General features: G+C 39.3%; 2 protein-coding genes across 12 annotated transcripts in view; one reads left to right on the top strand and one right to left on the bottom strand.

The window, feature by feature from the left end:
• LOC106659629 (protein pangolin, isoforms A/H/I/S) overlaps positions 1-16897 on the top strand; it is a 130993-nt gene extending 114096 nt beyond the window's left edge. Inside the window, exons 5-12 of one of the 4 annotated variants that reach the window (XM_014382266.2) lie at positions 1837-1927; positions 2746-2841; positions 3531-3668; positions 7243-7325; positions 7460-7590; positions 9734-9893; positions 12093-12162; positions 15882-16897. In XM_014382266.2, the coding sequence (XP_014237752.1) occupies positions 1837-1927; positions 2746-2841; positions 3531-3668; positions 7243-7325; positions 7460-7590; positions 9734-9893; positions 12093-12162; positions 15882-16440 (1328 nt within the window). In that variant the 3' untranslated portion in view covers positions 16441-16897. Of the gene's footprint in view, positions 1-1836; positions 1928-2745; positions 2842-3530; positions 3669-7242; positions 7326-7459; positions 7591-8251; positions 8418-9733; positions 9894-12092; positions 12163-13766; positions 14087-15881 lie in introns of those variants that run through there. The other 3 variants (XM_014382265.2, XM_014382269.2, XM_014382267.2) reach the window with 3 other exon arrangements.
• A 6738-nt stretch (positions 16898-23635) lies between these two features.
• LOC106659634 (phosphatidylcholine:ceramide cholinephosphotransferase 2-like) overlaps positions 23636-26304 on the bottom strand; it is a 34138-nt gene continuing 31469 nt past the window's right edge. For all 8 annotated transcript variants that reach the window (XM_014382283.2, XM_014382285.2, XM_014382287.2 and 5 more), the window contains exon 6: positions 23636-26276. In XM_014382283.2, coding sequence (XP_014237769.1) covers positions 26121-26276 — 156 coding nt within the window. In that variant the 3' untranslated portion in view covers positions 23636-26120. The remainder of the gene's footprint in view (positions 26277-26304) is intronic.

Raw genomic sequence — 26304 nt, 5'->3', positions numbered from 1 at the left:
ATATAGATCGAAAATGGACGTTTATACCGGAAGTGGGGGGTAGGAGGGGGGAGGGGGTCTAAAAATTTTTTTTTGGGACCTTTTTACCATGTACTATAACATACCAAAAGCGCGTCAAGATCGGTGACATACGTGCGCACGGTTTTGTAAAAAAGTATTATTTTGACCCATATATATCCTTGCCGCCGCCACCGTAGCTGCGCGTGTATATATTTAGCCGATGTAAAAGGAGGTAATTACGTGCTCGGCTGTGTTCTGCACGACGACGTCGACGACGACGTATTATATGTAGACGGGCCGCGCGTGCAGTGTGCAGTTCGCAGTGCTCAGTGCTGTCAGTGCATGCACAACAGGAAAGAAGCAGAGCAGCAGCAGCAGCAGTCGTTTGTAGCCATAATATAGCCCAGCCACCTGTTAGACCAGGTGTGTATGTGTGTACGCGAATGCGGCTATGCGCGGCGCTCATCATCTGACCCCGTATAGTCGTGCCAACACACAACGCGCCACAACGAGCATTCAAACGTATACAGACACGCGATTCTAATATCATAACTATATGGACACACGAATGCGGTCGGGGTATACGACGCTTCGGTTGGCCGCGCGCGCGCGCGCGCATACATGGGAGAGCTTTGTCGTATACACACATAGCCATTTAATAAGCCACGCGTACTCCAAACTCTTCCTAATGTGTATACTCGCGACGCGTATACGATGATAATGGATCGAGTTAGGCGTTAAATCGAGTACCTTTATGATATGATTTTTTTATATATATAATATTCACAACTACTCGACTCGTACGAGTATGCGCGCTGCGCAACGAGTGGACACGATGTATCTCACTGCGTTACACAGAGAGATATATATACAGTTGCGCCCATATGCGGCATCCCTAATATCCAAATATATGCACGCGGGGGGTGCGTTGCGCGTGGAGTAGTGCGGGACACGCGGAGACTCGACATGTGCCAGTAGTAGTAGTAGTATTAGTAGACCTTTTCGCCAGATCTATAATATACGCATGATATATACATCCACCTTGCTGCTAGCTCCCTCGTCCGCTACGTCTCTCTATCTCTCTCTCGATTCGGGCGGGCGAGGCTTCTTTGATCTCGCTTAAATACCGTTCATGCTGAATACGCTGCCAGGCACCGGAATCGGCTTCTCTCACCCCTCCCGTGCAAGTATTATGTGTGTATACGAAGGGCACACGCACAAATTCGTACTGTACATCGAGATGCGTGTGTGTGTATATATACAAGACACGCGCGGCGCTATACTATGTATCTGTGTATAGAGAGAGAGACTCGTGCACTCGGGCGCGCAGGGTCCGGTAGCCGGCGCCGAGCCTGTATCACTGGCCCTATAACTCCTCGTATTTTTCTTTCCATCTCTCTCTCTTACTGTAAACAGATGACGCTCCTGGCGCTTCTCCTAGCCCTTGGAAATTATTCATATAGGAGAGCGGGTGGGTGGACGCGCCGAAAGGCGTATTATTATGTACACATAAACACCGCTGCAGGCCGGGGTTCGATGATACCGTGCGATGGTTCGGAATAAAGAAAAAAATTGTCATTTCCCCGCGTGCAAACAACAAATAGGCGAGCTTGCGAGCAAGAACGTTGTCTCTGTGGCTGTCGTCGTCTCGCGCTTGTTTGCTTAGAGTCGCGCGAGGCCGCAAAAGATTTCCTTGTATGCCGAGGGTAGTATGCATCGTCTCTTTAAACGTAAAGGACGAATCGTCGCGTTTTGGTCAATTTTTTGAAAAATAATAATAATAAAGCTCTGAATGATAATTCGCACGCTAATCATAATTTCGTACTGTGTTCGCAGGTCTCACGAGGGCGCCGATGTATCCATTTTCTACGGGGCAGTATCCGTATCCGATGCTCAGTCCCGACATGTCGCAGGTAGCTGCGTCTTGGTAAGTATTACGAAAGAAAAAAAAAACTGACCCCGCCAACTCGATACCGCGTTCACGCATATAATACACGTATTTACACGCAACGAGCTCTTTTTTTTTCTTTCTTTTCTTCCCCCTCGGAGTCAATCCCGAGGTCTCCGTATTACATGCGCGCACACACACACACACACATGTACAGTATTGCGCCGCTTATCCTCTCTTTCTCTCTGTACACTTGGTTCCGGTCTATTAGAGCGAGTACTCGGCGATCGGCTAGTAGTATAGGGCTACTCAAGCAGAGAGACGCCCGAGACGAGCTACTTAAAGGAGAGAGAGAGAGAGAGAGGAGACGTCGCATGTACACAGCAGCAGCAGTGGCAACTTGTTATTTACTTTCTGCGGAGGCCGAGAACGAGACGGGAAAGAGCCGATGATCGCGCACAGGCCACAATCGAGAGTTTTCACGGCTGATTAGATCCTAACTGCTGCCACTGCCGTTGCTGCTCGATTACGCGATCGTCCGAAATAGTTCGTTTTTGCTCGATTTTTCGGACGCTACATGTACGTAATAGCAGCAATTCGTCTGTGCAGTGCGCGTCTCCGAGACGGTGTCTGCGCGCCGAAGAGGACAGACGTGTGCATGTATATAATGATATACGCTGTACGATATACACTGCGCGCAGAGAAAGAGCGATGCTCGTCGTCGACGACGCAGGTGGCTCTATATTTAGCCCCCTGTACACACACACATAGAAATTTACACACATTGACACACACAAGGACTTGCAATTTCTCGAGCGACCGAGTGATTTTCTCTCTCTCTCCACTTGCTTTTACAGGCACACGCCGAGCATGTACCCGATCTCGCCGGCCAGCGCCGGCTTCCGAAGTCCCTACCCCACGAGTTTACCTATCAGCAGTTCCAGTTTACCCAGGTTGGTACCATGTATACACGTTATTATTATCGTTATTATTAACATTGCTATATATAATACGTATACATTGCCGCAGCAGCAACAGCACACAGCCGAGCTATTTTTATTTTTATTTTCCTTTATTTTTTTTTTATTTTTATTTTTCCTTGCGTCCAAGTACGCGTGTACGTTTATTCGTATCGGCTGTGCTCATATACGGGGGGCCGATAATCCGCAGCTCGAGCGTGAAAGAGTTGCGCGCGCGGCTACGCTGTATTTTATCAATAACGCAGCGCGAATATACATATGTATGTATGAATATAAAGTCGTATTAAGCTCGAGCTGCGCGCTTATATACGAAGGTATTTTATCGCGGCGTATATGAAAATTCCGCGACTGTCGCTTATAGCGATCACATCGGTCGAGGAAAACTGCGCGCCCACTCAGCTTCGATAAATACGAGACTCGCGAGCCTCGAGTAAAGCAGTATACCTCGTAAAGTACCGACTCATTATTAATTCACGCGTTACAATATTTTTTTTTACATATTTTTTTATCCTATATAATATAGCGCGCGTATACTTATTTATATATTTATAATGTAATAAATGTGTGCGTTGCGATATACTAAACATATACTGACCATACATGGGCAATCGCTAACTATATGTTTTTTTTTGTTCTCGTCCTCGTCTTCGTCGTTGGCGCAGCGATCTCTACCGGTTTTCGCCGACGGGATTGATGCCGCCTCACCCGGGCCTGAGCACGCACGCGCACGCGCTCGCGTCGCACGCTCTCGTCTCGTCCGCCCCTAAGGCGGACCACTCGAGCCTCGACCATAATCACAGGTGAGAACGAAAAATATATAATATGTTATATACTATACGCATCGAACAACACCAGCCGCGATCCGATCCGATCCGATCCCTACTCCTCTCTCTTTCCACATATATATCCACGCTGTATGCGCATTACCGGTATATCGTGTGCATTACTCTCGCGTATACATGTGTGTATCTGCGACTCGTCGAATTATGCCTTCTCTCTCTCTATATATCCCTCAATTTCCATTCCTCGCCTCGTCAATTTACTCCTTCTCGTTCGCCTTCTTCTTCTCTCCTTTTCCTTTTTTTTTTATTCACTCTCTCGCTCCCTGTCTCCTCCGATACATCTCTCTCTTTTGACCTTGGCTTCACACTCTTCAAACAAGCCACATGCCCCACTCCTTTCATCTCTCTCTCGTTTCGCGCAGCTCTCTGATCTTCGCACGCTTTATAATATCCCCGAGCTTTTCAAATAAAATACATCCAACCTTACACGATTTTTCACCTATACATCCTTAAACGAATTCGACGAGCAACATCACGCGACATCTATAATCGAGCGATCCAAAAGCTCGAAACTATAACGCGGCTTCCGTCGATAATCCGACAACGCACAACTCCACGCACCCTACGATTCCATTCCGAATATATAGCATATATATCCTCCCCAAGTAAACGACCGCGCGCACCCACCCCATGAGCCGATAAAGAAGAAAACTAACCCCCGCCGATGGTGGGCTACAGATATTATATAAATATCGCCGAGCAGCTGTATTCGCATCGTGCGATAAGGGAAGGAGCTTCTTGAGCTACTACACCCCCCCTATGCTGTACCCCCCCGTTCGCGTCTGGCTTTGGCAAAACACCGTGCGAGGGTAGCACGGTGATCGTATATTTCAACAACGAGCGAGCCGCTGAGCGATTAAAGACGGATGGACACACAAGCAGCAGCAGCAGCAGCAGAGAGATAAAGCACACATAGCATCAGGCAGCAGCAGCAACATGCGCAACGACGGCGCATCAACGATTCTGTACAATTCCGCACGCGCATCGCACACAATCGCATATACATAGCATTGCGCAGCGAGAAACAGAGACAGATATGATGGGGCCAGCGCGAGAGAGAGAGTGAGAGAGAGAAAGAAGAAGATAAAGAGCGTCTGCGCTATGATGGCCCATCTTGCTTCTTCTCGTTTATATACGTATATAACGCGCGCAGTCACCGACGGCGTATCGATCATTATTTACTCTCGCTCTGGCTCTGTCTGTTGTGCTATATATGACGAGTGCATCTCTCTCTCTCGCTCGCTCGTTCGCTTTTTATCTCCATATATATGTATAATATAGAGGGGGAGCGACGCGAGCGAGCCCAGAGCAGCTTTTGCGCGCTTGATGCGCTCCGTTGTGTATTATCTCTATGTTATAATACGCGCGCTCGTTATTCGCAACGAAGAAATTTTTTCATCGCAGGAGGCGAGGAGAATCTCGAAAAATTATCATCAGTAATTGCGGCACATTGGCACATGGGTGTGCTCTCCGTATGTAACGAATTAATGACAAGGAGCTCTAGATAGCAGATCGCAGGAGTTCACCCACGCCGAGCTCGAGCCCGCCAAAAGAATCTGGCGCGCGCGATTCGCGGCCCGCAGCCAACGCAACCACCCCCCGCGCGCGCTCCTCGCTCGCTCGCTCGCTCGTCCTTTTCGCGATGATAGAGGGTGGCTCGCGGGTGGCTAACACACAGATGCAAAGCAAACAGCAGTAATATAGCATCAGCAGCAGCAGCAACTACTACTGTTACTACTACTAATACTACTAGGGCTGCTAGCCTAGCGGCGTGAGATATATACGCGCTGCTGTGGCTGCGGCAGACAAAGCGCAAAAGGGAGAGACGGCGCGCGAGCGCGAGAGAGAGAGAGAGCGCCATGAATCGCAATGACGAGCCGTCGGCCCGCCACCCACAGCCAGCAGCAGCAGTGCTCGGATAATCAATCGAAACATCGTGCACACTTGGAAAGAGAGAGAGAGAGAGAGAGAGAGAGCAGCAGCGCGCGAGCGAAAACGACGATATACTGCCATGGCGCCCCCAGCCCCCGCTGCCACCACCACCACCACCACCACCGACGACGAGCCGAAGCTGCTACTATACTACTACAGCTACTGCTACGGCTGCTGATACTTTGAAAGACTACACGATTACGACGACTACGACGAGGCTGTGAGTTGTAGCCTCGGAAAGGCATGTACGTACTCCTCGACGTAGGCCTAGCAGAAGAGTACATTGACCCGGCCGAGAAGTGTGCAGCCAAGACATGAGAGGCTCATCCGAAAGCAACAAGAGCTGCTCCGAAGACGAGCATGACGACTGCGAGTGCATCATCGAGCATCAGCATCATCATCGAGTGCGACGAGCGTTGCTGGCGATCGCTGTTATCGTTGAAGAAGAATTCGGGCCTAATACCAAGCAGCAGCATCAGTATCCTGCAGCGGGCTCGCTACAACTCATCCGTCGTCTTCTTTGTTTACGCGCGTCGCGAGTGCCGTCGTGAATGAGACCCAGTGCCAAAGAGAGAGAGAGAGAGAGAGAGAGAGAGACCAAAGCTCAACGACTCAGTGTGATATAATAATAATTATAATAGTAATAGTTATCGTAGAAAAAATAAAATAAAATTGTGCAATACTACAAAAGTTTGGGGACAGAGAGAGCGACTCGAGAGTGCCGATCGAGTTTGTTTATTTACAATTTACAAAAGGGGTACAAGACTGCGATGGAGCCCGAATGCCTCGAGCCATTGAACCTAGTCATTAAAAAAGATAGCTGCTGCGCCAGCAATCATCCCAGCGAGACGGATCTCAGCAGTGTACACAGCGGCGAGCGCGACGCGAGCACCCCGAGGAGCAGCAGCTGCAATCTCGAGCAGCCGACGAGCAACAACGCCAAAGAGAGCGGCGGGGGTGGTAGCAATAGACTCGAGACGACGAATTTCGAGGACGACATGACGATACTGCGCGACGAGGCAGCCAAGTCCGCGTGCGACCTGGCGGCGGACTCGCCGCTGCACTCCCTGCCGGACCAGAAGTTCCTCACCGCGCTGTACATGAGCAGCCTCATGCAGATGTCGGCGGCGTCGACGGCCTCGACGGCCAGCGGCGACGGCAACAACCCCCTGCAGCAGCACTACAATGCTGCCGCCGCCGCAGCCGGAGCGCCTCAGAACTTCATGCAACTGCTGGCGATGGTCGAGGCGAGGCACCGTATGTGGCAGCAGCTCAGCTGGCCGGTGCCGCCTCCGAGCTTTCTCAGGAGTCCTCCGCCGCAGCAGCCACCCTCCTCCGGCGGAGCTGGTGGTGGTGGTGGTCTGACGCCGCCGCCTCACGGCTACTTCGATCATCATCATCATCACGGTCTCACAGAACAGCTGTCGAATTCGCCCAATTCCCTTATCAATTATCCTCTGCCCTCGCCGAATCACAAACAAACCAATCACGATAACAAACAAGCGCTTTACAAACAACGGTATAAACTTGTTGATGCCACTTTTCGACATTTTTTACTAATCAATTTTGTTTTTTTTTCTCTCACTGTTTTTTCGCACAGGTCGACGATAGAACACAAAAATTCGACATCGTTACCTTCCGACAATACAAAAAATCAAGATACAGGACAACAAAATAATCAAGGTAAAATTTTTCGTTCGTACTCTTTTTTTGTCTCGACACATGTTTGATTTGCAAAATTTCACGGCTGAGAGTCGTTGCAGGTATTTTTGGGTATATATTTACAATTTTAACGATGATTTTTTTCCTTCTTGCAGACAAAAAGAAACCACACATAAAGAAGCCTTTAAATGCATTTATGTTATATATGAAAGAGATGAGGGCAAAGGTAGTGGCCGAATGTACCTTAAAAGAAAGCGCTGCGATAAACCAAATATTAGGGAGAAGGGTAAGTTTGCAACGTACATTTCTCCTTAGAGACAATGAATCAATTTACATTGAGGCATCGAGGATAAAATTTTTCACTATCAATGCTGTGGGATAATTGCTAATAAAATTAAAAAAGTAAAAGATAAAAAAAAATAATAAAAAAAAACGGCCTTGATGTAAATGTACTACTACTAAAACTGTAAAATCAAATTTTTGCTGACTTTTAAACGAGTTTCAACGTACGTTTATTTCTCTGTACTTTCGACGAGCAAAAACTTGATTTTGAGAAACAAATTGTCAAGCTTTTTGAGCTTCGAAATCGATCGACTCGAATTAAACGAACGCATGTAGTCTAACGCTTTTTAGAGAAAAAAAAAACAAACGATAAATTAATGTAATAGAGTTGTTTTCGACACAGCTAACACAAAATAAATCAGTATGATAGTACTAATAATTGAGTTGGGGTTATAGGAACTGCAAATTATATTTAAATTCTAGACTAGTGGTGTTGTTCTCTCTTTTTTTTTCTTTTCTTTTTTTTTTTTTTAAATTTTTTTCTCAATGGTTCAAGAACATGGAAAATATGAAAATATGGAAATATGAAAAATTAAAAGAAAAACAGAGATACTTTGATTATGTTATGGGATATTATTGTAAATTTTGGGGATATGTATACGCAGTGGCATTCATTAAGTCGAGAGGAGCAGCAGCGGTATTACGAAGCAGCCAGGCACGAAAGACAACTACACCAACAAAAGTATCCCGGTTGGAGCGCTAGAGATAACTATGGCTACGGCAGCAAAAAGAAGAAACGGAAGAAAGAGCGATCCGCTGATCCCGCCGGAGGTACCCTTTTTCAGTGCTAGAACAGCAGGCCCTATTCATATCTCTAAAAAAAAAAAGAAAAACAAAAAAATAAAATCTATGCATTATTACATACACTTATGTGCCGTGTCGAAATGCTCGTCGCGCATATACGTGTTGTTAACATTTCTAATCTCACCTGTGATAGTTCTCATATTATTGAAACGATCAAAGTCTCTGATGTTGTGTAACTGCTTACTATATGAGTCGGTTATACAGTGAATAAACATTATGAAAATGCTCTCTGTTCCGTCTCTCCGGTGTGTATAAGACCGTTCTGATGGCTGAAACAGACCGAGGTTTTTTTCAAGTCATATGATATATAAAAAGAAAAACTCTATACATGTTATTAAGCTGCAACCCTTTACAGCTGATTGCAGCAACAGCCAAAATCTAACGTGTACTTTTATTGACTTTAGATTTAATTTTTCTACCTTAAGAACTTGATTGGATTGTCTGTGGGAAGTTTTGTGGAGCATTTACAAAAATCTTTTTTTTCTTTCTCTATTCTCTATCGCGCTCTGTAATGTAAAATATTGCAATAACTGGCCAACTCCCTGAAGCGGTATTCGTCGAGTTGATTTTAAGTGACATTTTATAAGATTATAGCGATTAAGTAAATGAAAAATGACAATTTCATAAATGTATTTTTCACAAATTTTTTACTACTGTGGTACGTGCGTTAAGATGTAATGTAATGATGAATTATTTTAAAAGGAACGAGATATTCTCTAGTCATACGTTTCTTTGTAAGATTTTTTTTTAATTTTATATAATCCAGCCACAGCTCAGACACGACAATAGTTTTATAAAAAAAAAAACTTACAGAGCAGTAAAAAAACGTGTAATGATTGATGAGCCAATTATGACCGAGAGCGTCTCAGGCTGTTCTTCTAGCACTTCAAAGGGAACTTGGGGACTCAAGTGTTAAAACGACAACTCTATTGTGTACAAAAATTGTTTTGAATGAAAATTTGAATAAGATAGAAGTATAGAATTTTAGAAAAAGCCTACTTTGCATAGTATAGTTCTAACTCGAGTAAAAGCAGTCATTTAAAGACAATATATTAATACTTTGGATATTTTTAATAATAATTCTGAACGGGTGGTGGCAGTAGCATTAGTGGAATTTTTTGTCTTGATTGCCTTAATATAAAAAAGATTGAAACAAAAAAAAAATATATTGCTAAAACAAAAAGCAACATTAATTGAAGCAAAAAAAAAAAAAAATTTGTTAGTTAATTTGAGATGAAGAAGCTGCTTTTTTAAACGAAGTGTTTCTAATTTTGTCTCGGTAGTGGCACGCGCTAGGGCGAGAAGAACAGGCCAAGTATTATGAATTGGCGCGACGGGAACGACAGTTGCACATGCAGCTGTACCCTGACTGGTCTTCGCGCGCAAATACCAACCGAACTAAGAAGAGGAAGCGCAAACAAGACACAAACAGTGATCCTGGAGGTATTCGCAATGCCTCGCACCACCTCACGTTTTTTACGTCTCAGATCCATCAGAGTCCTGTCCACCCTGACAATATCACCACCACCACCCACCCAACCACCCCAGCCCCCTATTCTGAATCTATCCTCAGCCACCCAATATATTTATTATATACTGTTACATTTATATTGTTGATATTCAATTAATTATTTACTGTTAAATTACATTTTATATTGATTGTTATGGCTATTATATACTACATTTACCTTTTATATATAACACTTTACACTCTTATGTTGCATGTTTTCCCCGATTAGGGGCTTTGGGTCGATATGTATTTTTACCGTTTTATAGATACACGTGTGTGGGTATGTGTGAGAGAAAAAAAATAAATAATCCGTTGAGAATTTATTGACGAATTCATCCCCGCTCTGATCTTGTAATGTTGTTCGCACACACATGTATCTATATCACGTATACATATCGGTATGTCGCATAAATACATATATCTATTTTTGTATATGTATGTATTACACTTGATATATATATTTAATCGTGCGTGAGCGTGTGTCTATCTTCATACATGCATAATGTTTCGCAGCCCAGTATATAAACCGATTTCGCAGATGCGCGCACGCTATTATGCATTGTCGAGCAAAGTAAAAAAAAAATTATATTGAGAAAAAAAACAGAAGTATATCAGTCACAGCGTACAATATCGACCTTGTCGAGAGAGTAGATTAACAGTATACGATAAACAGTATATAAGATATATATTTTTTGGCTAAAAAAAAAAAAATAATAATGAAATGACAAAAAAACAATACACGTGCACGCACGCGCACATGCATATTTATACTACATTTGTTATATTAATTATTATACGTATACAACTTTGGGGACGCTGGCCATCTTGCATTTTACAGGGACCTACTCCACGCAAATCAGACAATCCTGAAGCGTTTAATTTCTTTCAGTATCTCTCTCTATATTACGCTCTTTCCTATTTCTCTCTTTTTTCTCAATCACTCTTTCCATCTCTGTCTATCTCTTTCTCACTTTCTGTTTATCTATCTCTCTCTCTCTCTCTTTTTTGATAAATCATTTTTTACTTGAATTTTTTTTCTATCCTACGCTCTCTCTATCTTATCTCTCTTTCTTCTGTTTCTTTCTTAATCTGTGCCGTAAACTACTTTATCTGCTCGAGCAAGACGCATTTTCTTTGATCGTTTCAATTTTTACGATTTTTAAATCGAATATCATTTGAATGGTTAAATTTTTGTCTATTTTATTTTTTTGTTTTTCCATACTTTTAGTAATTAGTTATAGTTTTAGTGTTTCACCCTTTTGTTCATTTATTGTTTTATTATCCGTATACCTCGCACACTGCACTTGATCCTCCTGGACATTTTCACACTTTTTTGAGCTTGACGCTGAAACCATTGTGTACGCAATTGGATCCAATGTCACAATATATAGCTTCCACCAAGACACGTAGATAAATACATGTAGATCTCAATCTTGTGTTAACGAAACAAAAAGTCAACGAACGTGAAAAAAAACAAAAGTTAAATTTTCTTCATCACACTATTCGAAAAGTATATAATCTCTATATCTCTTTAAGTGTATTAAGACATTGTATCAAGATAATACACACACGCGCGCGCACTTGCATACACTTACAGATACAACTTTTTTGTGTATGTGATAAATATTTTTTAATGGCACTTATTTTCAATTTGCACGTATTTTGCACTATTATTTGAAGAAAAAAAAAACCAAAAATCATTTGACTGTTATGTCATGCACACAATTTTTTCGCACAGCTTTACTGTTCAATTGGATATTTTTATATATATCTAAGTTTCCAGCATGTTCAAAGTCGTATTACCACACGATTCGACCCATGTACAAATTATTATTGTAGAATCTCACATAGCTTCAATTTTGTTATACACGTTGTCATTTTACAGAAGTTCCTTCCTTTGAGCCCTTGAAACAAACTGTTATCTCCTCAGTAACTAAATGTATCATTTCTGGTAAAAAAAAACCACTTCTATCTTCTATACACTATTTCGTTATATTCTCTACATAGCTTTAATTTCAACGACGCGATTTTCAAGTCGCGCCGCTTGATCGCTACTTGTCGATCGCGTAGTTGGCGATCGAGATACACAGTCAAGAGCATCGATTTAAACGTCATTTTTCTGTTTTTCGCAGGTAACAATATGAAGAAGTGTCGAGCAAGGTTCGGTCTGGATCAACAAAGCCAATGGTGCAAACCCTGCAGGTACTTGTTCAATTAGCAATCAAATAATGTTTTGTTTTTATGGTGCATTAACTGATTTCACCACGTGGTATGGGTAGCGAAAAAAGAAAACTCGGGCGATTGTACATTTTTCTCTCCACTTTTGATAACTGGTTTTGGTAAACAAGCTTCGGTCGTCGCAGCTATTGTTTTTGTTTCAAAAAGTGAAACATCATCATTAGATTAAAAAAAAAGAAATTAATTTTAAATTCGATTGGATGCTTTACGTTTTTTATCTGTTTTGTATGTGATTAATAAAGGATTTGACAAATGAAAAAAAAAAGAACGAAAAAACGAAAGCTGCAGCGGACGATTCGGAGCTTCGATATTGTTACACACGCCGAGCGTGCAGTAATCATGTGTGTAACGTCTTCGGGTTATCGATTCGTCAGAAAATGTGTCTTCCAAAATCATAGACTCGATCTTTCTTGTAACAATAATTTACTTTAGAAAAAAAAACGGACAAACGAAATTGAGCCTTTTGAATCTATTGCTTGTACATAGTAATTAATCTTTTATTATATAAAAAATTTAGATGCAGAGCCCTTTGAAATCACACCAAAGTCTTTTAAAGCATGTTGAATGCCAGAAACATTCTTGAAACTTACTCAGTATATATATATATATCTCATATAAAAAATCACTTCCATCATTTGGTATGCTTTAACTAGATCACTCCAAGGCACTATTACTAAAAAAAGAACACACATTTGCAAATATTAGAGCACTAAACAAGATTATCGCTTATGATAACCGAGCGAGAGTATACGTACATATATACGAAAAAGTAAATAAAAACGAGAAGACGCGTAAACGGCGCGCATATACAGTCGACTCTGTACTCGAATACGATCGTGGGAAAAAATAAGGACGCGTACAAAAGTGATACCGATGCTTGAAGATTCTCTCTCTCTCTCTCTCTCAGCTTCGAGTGATCTATGAGCGACTGAGTGTGTTTAATATAAAAAAAAAGGGCTGTCTCGATTCACTCTGTATCATACGCTCTTTCATGTAGTCTGCTCTTCGCAACTTACCGATTAACTATTGTAATATTTCAAAATACGTATATTATACATGTACGATCACGATTTCGGGCCACTAACTCTGCAGTTTGCGACGAATCCTTGTCACGATAAATTGAAAAAAATTCGCAACTACTGAACGAAAATAAATTAAACAATGCTAATAATGATAAAGCCCAGTCACCCCGGCTCCCGGCTCAAGTTCAAATTGTCACACGAACGAACGAACGTCATTAAAGGGGCGGATTAAAATTAAGGTTGGTGAACGAGTGTAGCACACGCGTTGGGAGACATATTTTCTGATGAGAGTGCGAGAGAACCCGGCGACGGAGAGCAATAAGTGGTGGACCACGTACAGCTGCTCGATATACTCTGATACGAGTGTTTGTGCAAGAGAGCAAGAAAATTAGGAAAAGGAGCGCGTGAATTTATGATTCAATGATGGCGCCTCTAGTGCAATGAAAAAAAGAGGAAAATATTTTGTTGACTCGTCGATTATTACTTATCATTATCATTATCTATTGTGCGCCCCTTTAATGGCTTGCTGGTTGTTGGTTTTGGCAGCCCGGTGGAGCATGGAGCGGGGATGGGCATCCACGCGAGCATAATCCATCACGGCGTGGGCGGTAGCGCGGGTGCGGGCGGTGGCGCTGGCGGTGGTTCGCAGCAGCAGCAGCAGGCTAACTCGGCCTCGGTGCCGCAGCAGCAACAGCAGCAACCACCGCCACCCAGTGCCAACGCCGCCTCGAACGCCTCCTCACCCCAGCAGGAACCCACTTACGTTAATCTCTAGTCAAGCCTATCGCCTCCCTTCTACTGCAACACTTCTTCTTAGAGAGCGCAAAATAAACAATAAACGAAAAAAAGACAAAAGAACCGAATTAAAGAGTGGTCAGTCCCAAGACACAAGCTCGGCGAGCCCCCATCGTCGTGTTCGTTCGAGCGTCCGTTCGTCCTCTGTAATACCGATCTTTTAAAGTGTATACATACCGGTCTTATGCGGTGTCGAGACTTCGAGAGAGGACTAAAGGGCGACGACGACGACGACGACGACGGGGCCCACCGACGTGCTCGCATTGTTTCTCATTGTTGTGGCTCTTTACGGCTTATTTATTACTGTTGTTGTTTATTGTCTGTTTTTTTTTTATGTCAAATTTATTTACTTTCACTTAATTTTTACCAAATTAATTTCATCGTTTTGTTCTACTTAGCGATCTTTTTTGAATTTTTTCGTTGTATCCAAGTTATATCGTATAGTTCGAATATATATCCGTTTTTATACTTTTTTTTGTTGACATATAATAAGTGTGGACCATAGCATGGCTGATCGTACTGTATTTTTCGTATGTGCATATTACAATTTATATTATCTGTGCATTTTGTTTTTCTTTCAAGTATATCATATACAAACTTACTTTTTTTGTTTGTTCGTCGATGTCATGTGTGCGCATATTTTACAGTAAACTAATGCATCCTTTTTTAACTTCTTTGTAAATGTTATTATGCATAATGGCCTGTTGATAAGCGTTATTTTTTGTTCTATCAAATGAGTTTTATTTGCATTACAAGTTGACGATATAACCATGAACATTTATTAATTTTTTTGTTGCGCTTCATGCGTGAGCACAATTAAACAAAGCTTCTTCGTAACAAGTATATTGTTGAAAAATTACTCATACTTTTGCAAGTACGAATTGCATGAATTTTTCGTCCATACTCTCACATGTAATCGAAGAAAATCGTTTGGTAGCCGAACGTGTCACTTTGCATCAATTTTGACTTTGAATTTCAAGTGGAAAAAGTTAAATATAATTATTGTAAAATTTTTGTTTTCATGAACATTGGATAGGTCCTCGTAAAACCAATACCGGTCAATCTCGATCGACCGCGGAATAAATGATATTATCAACTCATTCATCGAATACGAATCCGGTTTAAAGCAATGAAACTTGGATATTACGTTGATTTTCACAAAAGAATTTGCTCGTTCAACGATGATTCGTGTAAAAGTATACACTCATAGAATTAAAAATAAATTTAAAATTCCGCCAGAAGAAAGAATAATGAGAGCCAATGACAGAGCGGTGAAATGTGCTGACTTCTTCATCGCAACGTAATTTTCAGCGTTACCTCGTTAACTTTTAAAGATGGTTCAATCGCGCGTAAAGCTCGCATCAAGCGTATCATCGTCGTATACTACTTCCTTATTTTACCAAAGAGAACCGAGCGAACGAAAAAAAAAATCTACTTGTGTATTTTTTTTTTATCATTATTATTTTATTAGCATGTCAGCTGTTTGTCGTGAGATTGATGTTAATTTTCTAGTAATATACGTATGATATACATATTAATGATTGATTAAGCATGAAGCCTTTAGTGACGTTACAAACTTTCATCGATTGAGTTGACGTTTGTGCACGCATGCATAGACACGATATATATATATTAATACGATGTTTTTGATGTGTATAAGAATTCAGCCGTCGGGCAGTGGGCGATCTCTGCTTACTTAATTTATATACATAATTTATTTAGCGCCCGACCGCCCGACGACGACTCTGCTACTTAACGATTTATTTTTGCAACAAATTCTCTATATATACGAATCTCTAGGTGTGCAATCGACGAACCCGCTCGGCAGATCCGGACTAATCCTTCTTTCTCTTACCTTTTTTCCAGGCGTAAGAAGAAGTGTATCAGATACATGGGGGAGGGAGGAGAGGGCGACGGCGACAACGAGCCCGACGACGACCACTCCGAGGACAATCTGGGCAGCGTGGGCGAGGCCGGCACGCCCGAGGACGACGAGTCCCTCAGCAGTCCGGGCGGCCTGTCGGGCCTCTCGAGCCTGGCCAGTCCGTCCCTAGTGCTGCCATCGCCCTCGAGCCTGGCCAGCCCGTGTCCGCTTACCCCGCCTGTGTCGGTGGTCAGCGTCGGCTCCAACAACAATCATCATCATCATCAGCAGCAGCAACAACAGCAGCAACACCACCATCATCAGCAGCAGCATCATCAGCAACAGCACCATCACCACAATCATCATCTGCAGCAGCAGCCGTCGTCGGCGGTGCCGCCACCGCCCGTGGTGCTCCAGCAACCGGCGACGCCTCATCGCAATCCGGTCGGCACCAATCCCCACGACATCAACAATCCGCTGAGCGTGAACCAGCTGACGGGCCAGTGCATCAAGACGGAGCCGGGCCCTCAGCAGACCAATTCCGCCATCAGCGTCACGTAGCCCTGGCTCAACAGGCCGCGCCGGCGACGCATCAATACTCATTCTTGCAACTTTGTGATTATTACTACGATGACCGTAACTGGTCATGTTCCTGTGCCAGGTACTATACCCCCGATTATTAAGAGGCGTCGGCTGCACCATGGACCTTGTAAAACGGCGAAGCTTGTTACAACAGCGGCGGCAGTCGCAGCTTGAGGGGACGACGACGACAACGACGACTCCGTAGTCGGTCTCCAGAGAGAGACCTACACGAATTTATATAGAAATGTGTATATAATAAGAGGAAAAGGCGTGTGTGTGTCCTTTCCACACACAAATCATCTTTGCAACAAAGTCTTTCGTCGAGTCCACGTGGTGTGAAACGATAACTTGTTATTTTTTAAAAGTTTACGCGTACAGGGATAGCTTTGCGCTTCCTTCGGCTAACTCTAATATTAAAATATATTTTATCCCCCCCCCCCCCCCCCCNTTTTTCCCCCCCCCCCCCCTTCGACTGTCTCTCTCCTTGATAACTTTTACCAACACACAACCCCCTCTCAATCCTCGTGTCGAGCGAGTAAAAAATTAATTTTAGAACATTTTCGGTAATGTGCATGTAATTTTTCTCTTGTGTCTTCCATTGCAACTTTTCCGTGCAATTTTATTAAGATTTCGTTGTTATGTTGAAGTGTAGTTCAATTTTAATAGTACACTGTGAATATATTGTACTGGATATTTCGATTATTAAGTATTTTTTTTTTTTAGTATTAAGGAAAGAAGGAAAACTTTCAAAGGCCTTCTATTAATAATGGTCTGAATATTTTGTAATTGGTAATTACTTTTTTTTAAATTATTTTCTAAAATTTGATTTTAGTTATTCGAGTTTTAAGTATCTCGCTCGCACGCACGTCGAGTAAACTTTGCGAATTGACAAACCTTTTGTTGGTCCCTTTTGTATCGTCCCTCTCTTTGAACATTCCCGGTACAAGAGAAACCTGAGGCGAGCTGTATGACACTGTCGAGTAAAGAAATTTATCAATTGTAATTGAATAATATATTGTTGCTGGCTACTTAAATATAGACAACGCATTCTTCATTGTTGAATGCACATGGTGATATTTCAAATACATTATACTTTTTTAATTATCATTTTATAAGTACGTCATTGACTTTTTATTGCAAAAGTGCAATAGTTCTTCATTTGCTGTATAAGTATGTTGCAAATTTAAGAGTCAGTATACCTACACAAAGAGGAAAAAGAGAATAAAACTTACCAGAATAGCTTGATTAACTTTTAAAGAATTTTGATCAAGTTATTCTCATCTTTTTTACAGTTTTTTTTCTCCGTTTATCTTGAGAATTTAGATTAAAAAACATTTTGGAAAAATTGTACATTTGTTTAAATTTTAAAAATATCATGGTAATTTATATGCCGCTTTCAAAAGTGTAATGTAACATCTATTAAAAAATCATTTATTGTTTATTTTAGACCACAATATCAAATATTTACATATACAGACTCTTGGCGTTGCAAAAGCTCCCTCTATTAAGACATGTAAAATATTTTGAGATGAATTTTAATTAAAATTGTATTTAAAATTAAAAGTAAAAATAATTATCTATTAAATTGATCATTAAACAAAAATTCAAGTCTCTCGGCCGATACCGGTATTATAAATTTATTCGTTGAGCTACGAAACATATTTTAAACGATTTTGTACTTTTACAAAAATCATCTCAAGTTCCAATTTTTCTGATTTCACTATTAACCAAAAACACAGAATTAAAGAAGTGTGTGAACGTTTTTAGAATGCCACTAATTGTGTATATATATACATATACATATATAAATAATAAATATGTTTAAAATGCATTTATGTTGTGAAAATGGGAAAGTGCAATGGAGAACGAGCGACGATAAATGCTGTATATGTTAAAACGGGTCGAAAACAGGGCAAGATACTCTTGACTCATTATTGTCTATTTAGAAAAAGTAAGTAATGTAACCCGTCAGTGAATAGTAAACTAAACGTGCCATAATAACACCATGCCAATTCTACCGATTATATTTTTACATTGCCGTCTCTCTGTCTGCGTTACGTATGTAAAATTTGAAGAAAAAAAATGAGTTGATACTTTGAATGTTAATGGCGTTCCGGTTTTAGTTATGTGGATATTTCAGCAGGTTATCTATCGTTTTATAGTTTTTATTATTTTAAGTATAAAATTTATAAATAAGACTGTGCATTCGAGGAGTGAATGATTTTCGTACAGAGATTATAAAAGAATTATATTAAAAAATCTTATGGAAGGTTTTAGAAAACTATTGTTCTATTCATTTGTTTTGTTGGTAACAATTAGCTATTACATACCTATGTTTCATTTTCATTTGGTTATAAGAGCTTTTCATGTGTAAAGTCGCTAATTCAATGAAATTAGGAGCTATATCGTGCCAACGGTTTTTAGTAGCGCAATGAGCATCCGAGATAAAATTTAATTATTCATTAAAGACCTCATCAGTGGCAAATGTACAAATTGAAAAAGACAAATTCAATTGTTACGGGGCTAGAAAATAGCGATTATCGCCTCCATTAATAAAATGGTAAAGATTAGAGGAAAATGCTGAGGATGAAGCTTGTTTCACCGTAAATAACCATTTGACAGTCGCAGTTCTACAAAAAAAATCAAACTCGCTGCGATTGCTTAGTCTTCCATGTTTTATTTTTCATGCTCATCATTTTACTGTGTATAATCTAGAGTCGCTAAATTCTCAGCTTCTTGCTCTTTCTCATTGTCACATTTACCATTTAAGACATCGAAAAATACGGACTCGAGACTGAAATTAATGTGCATAGCAATGTGAGTCTTCATTTAAAAAGGGAATACAAGAGCTTTTAAAGATGAGAAATCTTTGTACGTAAACTCTATATACGTAATAAGGAGAAATAATTTTTATTAAAGAAAAAAAATTACAAATAATGAAAGGGTAATTTTGCAAAAGGGTGATAAGAGTTTTTTGATAATTATCTCAAATACAGTACGTCTCCTTGGAGCTTAAAATACAAAGAGGAGAGTGCTTCAGGATAAACATAAATTGAGAATGGCTAAAAACCGGAGCGAAAAGTAACATAATTATGAGAAATTAAGAAAAAAAAATTGTACCAATATAAAATGTATGCATGTATGTATGAGGGCGTTTTGCGTGTGCCAATTGCGTGGTGGCCTATTTGACGAGCTCAAAAAGTTAATGAAGACGTTTTAACTTGTGGTTTCCTCGTCCGATGCGAGATTCCGCGATTTTTCGATAATAACAAAGTGATAGAGTGATAAATAAGAGTACTACTAAAATCAGGAAAAACTCGTCCTCGCGCGCTATAGGCGAAGTAACTTTGTAATTCGATCGAATCGGGGAATTCAAACGAGTGGCGTCACACAAGGTATATAAATATTATAAATATATTATATATGCATAGAGTTGGCGTAGATAATATTGAGAAATTGGAAGGAAAAATAAAAAATAAAGTAAAACGAGAAAAAGAAATCGATAGCCTTGCATGACCTGCGTGAAAGAGGTGTGTGCGTCAATGTGCATATTGAAGATGATTAAAAAAAAAAAAAAATTGAATTACAAAAAATGATAATGAAAGTGCGCCCGCAAAAACCCGAACGACCGTTCGAATGAGTCGTGTCTTGTGTGCTTTTTGGGGGGCGCGCTCCTTGTATTATATGTAAAGTACGCTCAAGAGTTGCGGTCGCGTTGTACAGTGTTTTCTAAGTATCTAGTTCATAGCATGTAATTGAGACATTGTATTTACGCTAAATAAGTGATCTGTATCAACATCATTCTCGTGTAGTTCATACTCCTACTCATGTAGATGCTACATCAATTTGTGTCATAAAACTTATACATAAAATTAGCAATTTCAAGAGCAATTGTGTTTCATTTAAAAACAGAAAACCCATTTTTAGCTTTTTCATGAATCAGGAGCAGTTCAAGACGATATGAGGATTTTCATTTCCCAAACTAAACGTTGCTCCGGAAGCTAAAAAAGGAAAGCTAAAAAAATAAGGTAAGTACTATAGGCCAAATAGGAGCTACAACACTATCAGTTTGTGATGTCGATCCTGCACAAATCTCGAATAGCGATTTACTCGTCGCCCTCATCGATGATGGCCTTGATCGATTCGATGTTTTGCAGCGGTGCCCAATCGTCGTGTCCCTCAAAACTGCGAAGACGAACGAGCGCATTTATTTTTCTTTTCTCTTTTTTTTTTGCATCGCGGCCACTGGCGCAAACATTGCGCAAGAGCCTCAAGACACGAGACGCGAACACCATGGTTGGTTTCAAAGTGCACGCAGCTATTACACGGCCGTCCTCAAACGGCCGTACTACCATACATCGGCCGATAATCAGAATATATGCCAGCGCGCGTTATTGTTCTCGAAAAATTTATTTAGTCCCTCCGTGTACAATGAAGTAGGCGTAGGTGGCAGCGGCGGATGGAACTCGTTTGGGCTTCTCTCTGTTTCTCTCATCGCTGACTTTTTTCCATTCTTTTCTCTCTCTCTCTCTCTCTCTCTCTCGCGTCCTCAGCTCGGCTCGTCGGGAGGTGCCTCTCCGACACGATTCCTGTGGGCCAGTACAACACACAACGCACACATTCGCACACGGACACAGACAGACGCACACAAACTATAAAACAGGTCCTCATTATCAACTCGGCAAGATTATTTCTGCGAACGAAAATTGCTTTCGACTGTCGATCTCCTCCTTTTTTTTTCTTCTTCCTCCTCTTCTTTTTTTCTGCCTCCGTCTCCGTCCGCGTTCGAAGCAGCAACGATTTCTCGTTTCTAAGGCTCTTGGCGCGTCGTCGTCGTCGTCGTCGTGCTCCTTTTTAAGGCTCGAGACTTGTACTTCTTTTTTTTCCTCGTTTGCCTCTCTGCTCGGTCTTGCGTTCGTTTGCAATGTGTATACGCACGTTCGCTCGCGCGTGAGCCAAAGACAATTATTAAATTCAATCTTAATAATAACCAGGAAGCTGTAAGTAAGGTCTTCGACTTCGACTTGGAATTCGCTATAAAAAAAAGGCTGCGGATAAGGGCAGCCAGCTTGAAACGGTTCCACTCGCTGACCGCATATGCCATTGACACGTCCTCGAGGATGTCGATCTCGTGCAGGATCTATAATTCTGATTGAATTGTGAATTGGGTCGAGATCGGACTTAGGCGGAGAATCGATCGGTAATTTTTCCTGGATGGCTTTTGAGCGAGTACATTTTGAAAACGATGATGCCTGAGTACGACCATCGTGGTCCGATTTTCCAATCCGGCAAAAGGCAACCCGGAGATCGATGCCATAGCTGGCACTTGCTGGTTGCTCAGCACTCGTTGCAACGCGTTGTAACAACTGTTTCTGGACAATAGCAAAAAGTTTCATCCAGACCCATCGATGTGTTGGTATGGGGCGATGGTCGTCGGTACACTTCGTATAGTCAACCTATATCAGCCGTCAACGTTTATTTGCGGAATAAACTTTGAAATGAATGAACAATTACCCATCAAAAAATTAGGTATTAGGTATGATTCTAAATTTGTTTATTTCATCGATTTTTGAATGGCCTGATCTTATAAAAACATCGACATATCTCCTAAATCTTGAGTTTCTGTTCACATTGTCTCATGGCATTTTCAAAATAACGTCATATCAGGATTTTGATTGCTAGTAGAATTTGAGCTTTAAGGAATTTCATAGCTCAACTCAGCTACTTCATACGTACGCCTCGTACCTACGGTTTCACCTGCAGTTGATTTTATTATGCTGCTAGCCACACACGTTTCCCGACTGGAACATCGTGTCCCGTCAGATTTTTAAAATATGCGACAGATTCCATTTCAACTACACTGATGAGTCTGGCCTCACACATTTGCACGTAGACTGCATTTCACGATGTTACGAAGTTTTCAAAAAATTTTTGACACGTGAAAAAGCAGATGACTCGCCGCAACAATTGGCTCTGGCACATAACAAAAACCACGAGGACGAATTGCTGCTATGCGGCCAAACTTAGGAGGACAAACACTTTTGAAATCAAATTTGCAAGAGACACTTCAACAGACACTTCAACACAAGATATGAACTGGACTAAAACGATGAATATTTTCTCCAAGTACGAATTGTTCGAGAAATCAGAGGAAAAATGTAGGTACGACTAACAATGGTTCACGAGAAAAGCGAAAAAATTAATGATTAAGCTGAGCCTGTCACTTACACTAATTAAATTATGACCCGATCAGGGGGTGAACTAGACAAATATGCAGACTACTTCGAGTTCTCTACCTTGAGGTTTAGAGAAGCTATTGTGCTTTGCGCCTGTGGGAGATGATTTTCCAACGATGGACCTTGGATTTTCTCTTGGGATAAGCGCAATTCTCTGCTGTAAAATTATCCTTGGAAATCTAAAGAATGGATATTCATTTCATAATATTTGCTTGGCGGCTACGGACCAAAGCTCGTGTTGTCTATCAGCATATATTTCAACGCTTGGTGCTTTCAAATGTAACGGATTTTCCATATCGTTTAAATAAAAAAATTGAATTTATTTATTTGCTTGATTAAATTATGTTTTGTTTTAGGCATCAAAAATATGGTTCAATAGATTTGGCTTTATATTTTCAATCAACCGTCCTTGAAATCGATATGGTTGAAATTTTCCGAATTTCTGAAAATTAGAATGTTCTTACAAATTAAAACTTCACATTCAACTCCATTAAGACGGCAGTTAATTTTAAATAATTATATCATGAACTAATTGTTTGACAAATGACGATTTTGGAAAGCATAAATAATCAAATAACGGTATAATTTTAAAGTTTATCTTTTTCTATTTAAATTTATTATAAAAAAATACTTATAAGTATGTGTTAACATCAACCACTTTGAATTTTGTGACTTTTATTAATGACTAAAAATTAATGTTAGTTTTTATTAAAACGAGAAAAACATTGATTTATGCTACTACAAAATAAATATTTTTTTTTACATTATAATAAGGTTGAAAAAAACAGAATTTCACGAAAAACGAAATTTATGTACACACAATGAAAATATCTGTATTAAAATTTGATTCACTTTTCTCAGATCAAAAAGTCCAAATTTACATATCTTTCAATCCCTTTTTATTTACAAATCTAGCAGGCTTGATTCTGCTAGGCTTATTTTTTTTTAACAAAGTACTATAAAATATCTACACGAAAAATATAAGTTTTTATAATTTATCCACATGAAGTACGACCATGCGCACTTTGATCATTTCATGTTTTTTTTTATACATTTGCCCTTCAGATAAAAACAGCTGCTTCACTTCATTCTTCAAAATCTGTGTGACTATAATACACTAACAATGTACCAAAGCACAAATCAATTGCGCTTATTTGAATATATTTTGCACCTCAAATATACAAATTCATTTTCAGAGAAAATGAATTTTCAATCTCAGAAAAATTCAACTGATGCACGAACGAAGGTACTCATGCTGAGTACTCATCCAATCAATTACCATACTCATTTTAATTAAAATGTCTCATTTGTGCTTGAATTTAAAGTGATCAACTTGAAAACATAAAATAGCTGCAACTTATAAATGTAGTCGCATAAATTAGTGTTCTAAGCTCTGTTATAAATCATAATTCTTTTTTATGCATTAAAAGAAATTGTGCAGTAATCATCATTAATCTTTTTACATTTACAGATGTTTACAATGAATTATAACAAATCATTGAACGCTTGTTCCATTTTGCTATTAGAATTATAATGGGCTCTATAAAGACAAGTTTAAATTTAAAAAAAAAATAACTTTGTCTTCAAAGAACTTGCAGATATAAATATGATTAATATATAAGATCTTGCTTCATTATGTTTTTTGTCTTTGCATTGCCACAGATTCTTAGATTTTTCTGTGTTTTTGTTTAGGTAAACTAATTTCGTCCTCTTTATCAAACTAATTCAAAAGAGCCCAGTTTTAAACATGACACAAAATAATTAATTTTAAAGTCAAATGTATAAATTAGCACTTTTAAGATAGTAGAGTAAAATTTTAAAAAACTGTAAAAAGCATCTTGCAGATAACTTCTTATGCATTTTGGATTGTCTACTTCATAAAGTATGCATAAAAATGCCAGTTTTTTTATAATTCTCAAATTCATTTGGAATAACTATGTATGCATAGGCATTGAAGATTCTAATTATTCACACTGATCACAATATTATTTTATGCTTATAAGATATAGACTTTCTTATTTATGAAACTATTGAATAATACCAATAGACGAACAAGCCCTAAACTTTACGATACCACTTTTTTACATCGTAAGTCCTTACGCAAGAAGGCAAGTATAATTACAAGCATGGACATTGATGAAGATTTTAATCTAACCACAATGAAAAATTTGAAAATTTAGTATTTTTTAAAATTGTCCCTTTTGATGGAATTTTATTCAGATATTTTTAGATCAATGAATGTTGCGATTTTTTTATGTTTTTTTCCTGACTTTTCATTTTAGATTAAAACGACGATTACATTGTGCATGTTCGAATATACATCATAACTTTTCTGAAATGAAAGTTCATTTCTATTGAAGAGAAGTTTTTAAAGCGTTTCTTTTATGTAGTCGATTGTTTGTGAATTTTCTTCAAATTTAACACAGTCGATACTCAAATTGCCTCATTGGATAATACAAAACAAGATTAGAAATAGTTATCTCACAGGTATTGAATTTTTTCGTGTGTTTGACTAAAACAATAATAATATTCAGTCAAAAAGTTTATTTTGCGCAGTATTAATATTATTGAACCTTTTTCACATCATCAAAGTTGGACAACTTCAATTTTTGGATATTTACAACAATAAATACATTTACTAAAAGTTTAATTCAAATAAATAAAAATAAAAAACTTTTAAGAATTTGCGATCAAATGTGATTGGTCCCATGAAATCGCAGAATTTAACATTACAAAAAACATTTCAACGCTATTTTCAAACATTATGTCAGTCAATAAATGTAATAAATTAATATTTAAATATTTTACATGGAAAAATTTATAGTAATAAACCAAATAGAACTAACAATTATTGAGTTTAATCGTTTTGCTTAAATTATGTATTCCATACCAATAAGAACTAGTCGTACTTAAACTTATATTAAAAAATTTCGTAACTTCATTAATCAATTCAAATAGAAATTGAACTATCATTGATTAAGATATGGTATATTCAATTAACAAATATCTGAAACATTGATATTTTGAAAATATTTTAGCAGAATTTAGTAATAACAGTCATATTCCACTTGATTAACTACAAGTTAAAGAATATACATTATTTCTGAATTTTTCCTATTTCTATCAATGTAAACATTGTATCAAAATCAAGAAGAGAGTCATAAAATTATAAAAGAATATATCAATTTTACGAAAAAACAGCGTTGCAGTTTGAGCTTTAGCGTTTCAATTCAAATACCAAATAGACTTGTATATTATTATTAGTATGTCTTAAAATTTTGTTAATATTTCATCTTCTTGAAATAATGAGCTTACTTCACAAAGTATCTCACCCAATAAGAATTTATATCATAAACTTATGTAAGTATTTACATTAAATATCACTGTGGAAACATCAGCTCCTTTACGAAGCTCACACAGATATTAACTGTCTCTATTTGGATGCTTGGCAAGTAATCTTCGAGGCCAAGGTAGAGGCCACTCGTACTGTCGTGGAACAACACCATTCACATTTTTTTCAAAATACATAAAAATAGGAAACCACCAAAGTCTTGTGAAAAAATTATTTGGCCCATTCAACTGAAAAATGTTTATATTTATTAAAAAT

This window comes from Trichogramma pretiosum, unplaced genomic scaffold (genome assembly GCF_000599845.2).
Source record: "Trichogramma pretiosum strain Unisexual culture from Peru unplaced genomic scaffold, Tpre_2.0 scaffold74, whole genome shotgun sequence".
Lineage (NCBI taxonomy): Eukaryota > Metazoa > Arthropoda > Insecta > Hymenoptera > Trichogrammatidae > Trichogramma > Trichogramma pretiosum.
Note: the sequence above shows the minus strand (reverse complement) of the source record. Positions and strands in the feature narration are given on the sequence as shown.